This window comes from Poecilia reticulata, linkage group LG19 (genome assembly GCF_000633615.1).
Source record: "Poecilia reticulata strain Guanapo linkage group LG19, Guppy_female_1.0+MT, whole genome shotgun sequence".
In the NCBI taxonomy this organism is placed as follows: Eukaryota; Metazoa; Chordata; class Actinopteri; order Cyprinodontiformes; family Poeciliidae; genus Poecilia; species Poecilia reticulata.
This window is the reverse complement of record NC_024349.1, coordinates 3,221,334-3,227,756: the sequence shown is the minus strand read 5'-3', so window position 1 is coordinate 3,227,756 and position 6,423 is coordinate 3,221,334. Positions and strand designations below refer to the sequence as shown.

The window sequence follows — 6,423 nt, the reverse complement described above, 5'->3', positions numbered from 1 at the left end:
TCGTTAACGTGTCATCATTAGCGCGTCATCGTTAATGCGTCGTCGTTAACGTGTCATCGTTAACGTGTCGTCGTTAATGCGTCGTCGTTAATGCGTCGTCGTTAGCGCGTCGTCGTTAGCGCGTCGTCGTTAGCGCGTCGTCGTTAGCGCGTCGTTGTTAACGCGTCGTCTTTAACGCGTCGTCGTTGGCGCGTCATCTTTAACGCGTCGTCATTAACGCGTCGTCGTTGGCGCGTCGTTGTTAGCGTGTCGTCGTTAGCGCGTCATCGTTTCATCAGCAGATATGCCAACATGTCATTCTCTGTGGACCCCAAAGTTTCTCAATGTGGCATTTGCAGATTTTTTTTGCCGTTCACATTCAAACCAAACCAGATTCACTTTAACTGAACCAGACCAAAGTCCGGAGCACCAGAGGTCAGAGGTCGACTAGCATTCACACCTCACCAGCCGAGCCGGATTTCCAGGCAGACTGACCGGATTAAAGCGGACGGAACAGGCCTGGGATATGCTGACACAGTTTTCTCCACTCCATCCTTATTTTATGGGTCGTTAGTTGGTGGAATCTGTTGTTTGGTATGAAATGGCAGCAGATCTTGCATTTAACTGTGGAAATGTAATCAAAGTTAAATCCCTTTCCCCCCATTGTGATTCTTGCTTTGAACTTCATCAAATCACCACGTCTGAAAGCTAATTGCACCGAATTTCATCATCTGATTGGTTGATTTGCTTGTCGGCTATCGAAGTAGCTGACTTCCTGAAGCTAACGCTAACTATGATGTGCAGAGATCCAGGCTGTCCGACAGGGACAGCATTGCCTGTAATGATGGAGAGATGATGGAGTGGGATAGAAAAGGTCACAGTTGCAATTTCAGGTGCAGGAAAAATATCTTGTTTGTCTTTGTAGATTGGACCCCCAAGCAGAACTCGCTCTGTCATCCGTTCCCTTTTTCGCCTTTCCCGCTGCTTTCTTACTCATACCATCGCTCTCTTTTCCACTACCTTTTGCTCAGTGTGAGGAAGGCAGAGCTACAGCATAGTCAGGTGTGAAGAAACATAAAGGGGAGAACAGCAAGGAGCCTTGATTTTTAAATTGAAAGGTGGGTGAAATAAGGTAGAGTAGAAGAAAAATAAAGTGTCCCACCAGGCGGTGTCTCACACTTCCACTTTCATAGACAGCGATTGCCTTTCTGCCTGACATATTGTTCTCTCACTTATTAACGCAGACACCCAAGCACAGAAATGTGTCTGACGAGAAGAGAGAGGCTTTCTTTCTGCTAAATGAAAGGGTGTTGAGACGGCAGGGAGCTCAGAGCGGTGGGTGACCGCCGCCGATGAGACGACACACAGGAGGGGAGGCAGTTTAGAGACGGGGACAGGTGACAGGTGGGACAGCCGAGGGATGGAAGAGGAAGGACAGCCATCAGCATCAGCAGGCCGCCTCATGAAGCAGCTCAGATGATTCCTAATGAAGTCCCAGACGGAGGAACCGACGGGGTCGAGCCGCCAGAGCAACAAGGACGTCCTGGTTCTGTTTTCACACCGAGCCTGAACCTCCGTCTCGTCTCTGAAAACCGGTGAAGGCTGAAGGTCTCTGCAGACTTCCTCCCGGTTGTCTCTGCTGCTTCCTGTCTGAGTGGATCTGTGACAGGATGGAGACACAGATCCACTCAGACAGCTGCTTCACGAAACTCTGCAGCCGTTTCCACGAGAGCAAAGACCGAAGGAAACCTTTAGGTTTTATTCTCATTCTGGAGTCAAATATATTTCTGTTATCCACCAGAAGGGCTGATTATGATTCATTTGGGGTTCATCAGTGGCTGACGCCACTAGCTAAAAGGTTAGCTGTGCTAACCCCAAAGCATTTATCATAAACATTATTTCTGCTAATGCTAGCTGCTATGCCAGCATAGTAACCAGTGGAAGCTAATGCTAAAATGCTAATTTCAACCATGACAGGACCAAACTTGTTAGTAGACGCCTAACTGTACGGTTTGCACTTCAGGAAGTGACTTGTTTTTTTTCACTCATGTTTCAATGTCATAGTTCCTGATTTCACCTGAGTGGCTATGACACCACAGGTGGTTCTACAGTGGTGCATTCTGGGTACTGAATAAACATTTGCTGCATCGCATCACAGGTGGAGAAACTGAGATTCGGATGTGAATTTTTGAGTTTGTTTAATTTGCTTCCCTGGTTGTTTGTCTGTTGGTGTTTTATTCGTTTGTTTGTTGTGTATTTGCCAAAAAAAGGGAAACATGAGAAGAGGAAGCGGAACTGCTGCGTAATCAATCTTCAAAATAAGAGCATGGTTTTACTTCAGTCGGTTACCAAAACGTCAACACGGGTGTCGAACTTTAACTGAAAGTTTACAGAACAGCCAAATAAATCAGCACTTTAGAAATTATCTGAAAAAATGAAGCTAGTGCGCTAGTGGACATTAGCGGGTTGTGGGAAGTGGGTTTCATGCTTTTAATCTCAAAAGGTTTTACAAAGTAAGATGAATTTCTTCTTGTCGTTTCAGAGCGAGTTCCCCCACATGGCCCAGTTCTCCAGCCTGTCGCCCATCCCGGGGTTCTGCTCCTGGCTTCAAGGCCTGCTGAGCCAGTGCAGGAAGGAGGGCCGGGGGGCCGACCTCTTATCGGAGCAGGAGTGGCGTGAGGTGGAGCAGGCCCTGGACGCCGACGCGGGAACCCCGCCCGTCGACTCTCTGCGGAAGCTCATCGCCACCGGGGAGTGGACGCGCTCCGAGAAGCTGTGCCTCGCCCTGGAGCCCGTCCTGATGCGCCTCTGCGCCTGGTACCTCTACGGAGAGAAGCGCCGAGGCTTCGCCCTCAACCCAGTGGCCAACTTCCATCTGCAGAACGGCGCCACCATGTGGCGGATCAACTGGCGCGCCGACACCAGCCCCAGGGGCGTGGCGAACTCCTGCGGCATCATGGTGAACTACCGCTACTTCCTGAACGAGACGAGCAACAACAGCGTCCTGTACCTTCAGAATAAGGCGGTGGCGGCTTCGCAGCAGGTTCTGGGCCTCGTGTCGCAGTTTCTGAAGAACAGCAAGCTGTGACTGCGTCGCATTCAGCAGAGTATCATCATCGCACTGCAGACGGAGAAGAAAGAGGAGCAAGCTTCCACCAAAAACTGAGCTCAAACATTTCTATTCAAAAAATCTGACATTTTCAAACTAATCTTGGAAATTTCAGAGAAAAAGACATGGAAATTTATTAGTTACAAAGGTTTAAAAATATAAACTTTTGAAACTCAAATTTTTAACTTTTTCTCTAGAAAATTTCAGAGTTTTTCCAATTAAAATTTTTTCAAACTCAAGATTCTTTGGCAGAAACGAGCTGCTCTGTTTTCCTGTGTACAGTGGTAGTTAAACTTTAACAGTTTAGTTTTCATTTAAAACCCACTGATGTGTTGTTCTGTCAGTGTTTGATGGGCCCTGGGCCCCCCTGGGCCCCCCGGCGATGGACTCCTGACGTCAGGAACAGAAAGTGGGCCGTTTCCTCCATGATGTAACTCGGCCCATCTGCTGCTCGCCTCATTAGATTCTAGCCAAGGCTGTTTGATATTGTGTAAGTGATTCCCAGAGCAGACTGCAGCTAATGAAGCAGAAGGCATCCATCAATGCCAGAGCATGTTGGTAGGTAATGGCATGTAATGGGGGGTTCTGGAATAAATGCTGTTTATTCTTTCATCAGGATGAGCGGCTGCACCGTAAACAGACAAAACAAAGATAAATGGATCTTTTTCTTTCTTCAGCTTCACCTGCAGCTGCTCTTCTTCTTCTTCTTCTTCTTGCCTTTAAAGCTCATTAAAGAAGCATGAAGTCGCCCACTGGAAATATTTTCATAAACTAAAAAACATATTTTTCTGTTTGTTAAACTGTCGCGCTGACCTAACGTGTTGCATTTTTTCTCCAGTAATGATTTTTCCCTCCTCACTCGGAGTGGTGATCATTCTCCAGAGATCACTGATGTCCTGAGGACTCGGTGCCGAGCAGGTCTCCGTTCAGCCGCCGCCCCGTTGTTGTGGAATAATACATCACAGCAAGTTGACTGTGAAATTACATTTTATCTCAGAGGAGTCAAACTTTCTTTCTGTTTTTTCAAACACATCTCCTTTCTTAGCTCTGCGCTGCTCCGCGTCCCAGAAACTAATGGAGTGAGAAATAAAGTTAAACTAAATGGTCAGATTGATGGAGAGGGTGTGTGTGTGTGTGTGTGTGTGGATAACGAGGCATGAAGAGGACAGTTGTTTAACGTTTGCCCTTCTGAGGCGGCTGCAGCGTCTCTGGAGACGTGGGACAGGAAGGAGACGGGTTTCTGTGGAGACGGAGGAACGTCCAGCACCGGCTGGAGCTGGACGGACGCCGCCACGGGTTGCCATGGAAACAACTCCAATGTCACCCGAGTGATGCTCGGTTAGACTCGCTCTGGCCAAAATAAAACATAACGGAGAGCTGATAATAGTTATGTTCATGAAACCGTAGCTTCATAATTCAACAGTTTTAGGATTTAGTTATTGATTGGAAATATTAAGCAGAGTTAAAATCACATCAGTGAGCCTTTGGACTGGAGGACCAGCTCAGAGGTTTTCATACACATCCCTTCCTTTGGAGGCGGCAGCATCAGACCAGAGCCGGAGCTCTCATGTGAACTCTGTGTCTGTCATATTTCACATGTTCATAACCTGGATAATTCATGGAGATTTTAGAGATTTTAATTTAAACGTGACGTCATTAAATATTCATTACCAAACATCAGGCTAATTCAGACGATATATTCAAACCATTATTGTTTTTCTCTTTGTGTTCCGTCTTGATTTTTAACTGACTAATTTCCACGTTTGTCAGGTTTTCCGTCCTGCTGATCAGTTTATCTGACGGAAATGTTTCCATCTGAACTCCGGCTGATCCCAGAACCTCGTTACAATCGACTGGATCTTCTCTCTTTTGAGGAAATTTGCGCCTCAGCTAAAATAATCCGGTAGCGCTGACGGTCCTTGTAATTTGCGGCGATGCTGCGTGCGCGTGTGCATGCTGATGGCGCATTTCATCGTGAGGAAATTGCCTTAGGAATGAAGCTAATCCATTCTTTCCAGATCAAAAGTGACCAGAACAGCAGAGAGGAGGCTGCGGCTAATTCTGATTAGCTGCAGATTTCAGCTGCACGTCTCCATCTGCAGACACACAAAATGAGGATATTTGCAAGAAAGAACTGGTTCAGAAGGCGCAACCAAACAAACATGGCTGCTTGTAAACCATGGGAATAAAGTGACTTATGTTACATGAGCGCCATCACCTCAGTGCAGCGCTGCTGATGTTTATAAAGATTCTGGAACCAAATGAGGTCCGATAGTTTCCAAAGCGTCTGAATGTTAAAACCCAGCAGCAAATCTAAACTATGGCTGAAAATAATAATAATGAAGTGATGAAAGCAGTTTGAGTCAGTGAACGCATCACATCCCAACCGACCGCTCCTGGTCCGACTCCAGAACCGGGTCAGAACCGGGTCAGAGGCTGCAGCTCCACTAAAGGCTGCTGCTATTAGCTGTTAGCTGTTAGCTTCATCAGCTTCCTGCTGACCGTCTGCTGACCATGCCGTCGCTCTCAGCAACTTTACAATCCACCCAGACGGCGGCCATCTTTACTGCGGCGGCCATCTTTACTGCCGTAAACACGGCGCTGCTGGTGGACGGCTATCTTGGCTTTGGGGTCGGAACCCGTTCATACAGGATTCTGACTCCGATCGCTTTTAATTAGTGCCGTGAACAAACATGCAGACAATCAATCGGGTTTCAGAGAGCAACTGGAATAGCCGAGCTTTAGCCAGAACGTGGCCCATGTTGAATAAATCGCAGCACGACGGGTCAGCTGCAGGCTTTCAAAGAACTCAGATCCATTTTAGTTCCACAGATCAGATTTTTTTCGGGTCAAAAGGTCAGAATTGGGCCGATCAGCCATGAAATGAATTGGATGGGAGTTGCATTTTGTTGCTGTGTGAATGTAGTGTCAGTGTGATGAAGACGATGCTCAGGGTTCGTCATCTCTTCATCAGCTTGCTGAGTTTCTCTGGTTCTGGAGCTGCTGGCCCAGCAGATGACAGGGGAACAGGTCGCTGACCTTTCACCTCTCAGAAGTTGGTGAATTTTCTCTTTGTGGACCATCCAGTCTGTTAGTGCGGTGTGGAAACGTTCAGCTCCCTTATTGCTGCTCACATTCCTGACATTTGAAGGAAATCGATGCCTGCTGCATGCAGAGGCTCCGGCTGCTGCAGCGCATGTTCCAAATGTCACTGTGGTCCGTTCGCCGCCGCAGCGCAGCCAGGGAAGAGGGTTCAGCCGATACGGGCTCCTCCTGCAGGCTGCTGACGTGTGTGTGTGTGTGTGTGTGTGTGTGTGTGTGTGTGTGTGTGTGTG

The 6,423-nt window shown here is 47.7% G+C and overlaps 1 protein-coding gene across 1 annotated transcript in view; it reads left to right on the top strand.

Moving 5' to 3' along the window:
• mlycd (malonyl-CoA decarboxylase) overlaps positions 1-3,700 on the top strand; it is a 15,245-nt gene extending 11,545 nt beyond the window's left edge. The window contains exon 5 of the mRNA XM_008436466.2: positions 2,522-3,700. Coding sequence (XP_008434688.1) covers positions 2,522-3,067 — 546 coding nt within the window. The 3' untranslated portion in view covers positions 3,068-3,700. The remainder of the gene's footprint in view (positions 1-2,521) is intronic.
• Positions 3,701-6,423: the final 2,723 nt, after the last annotated feature.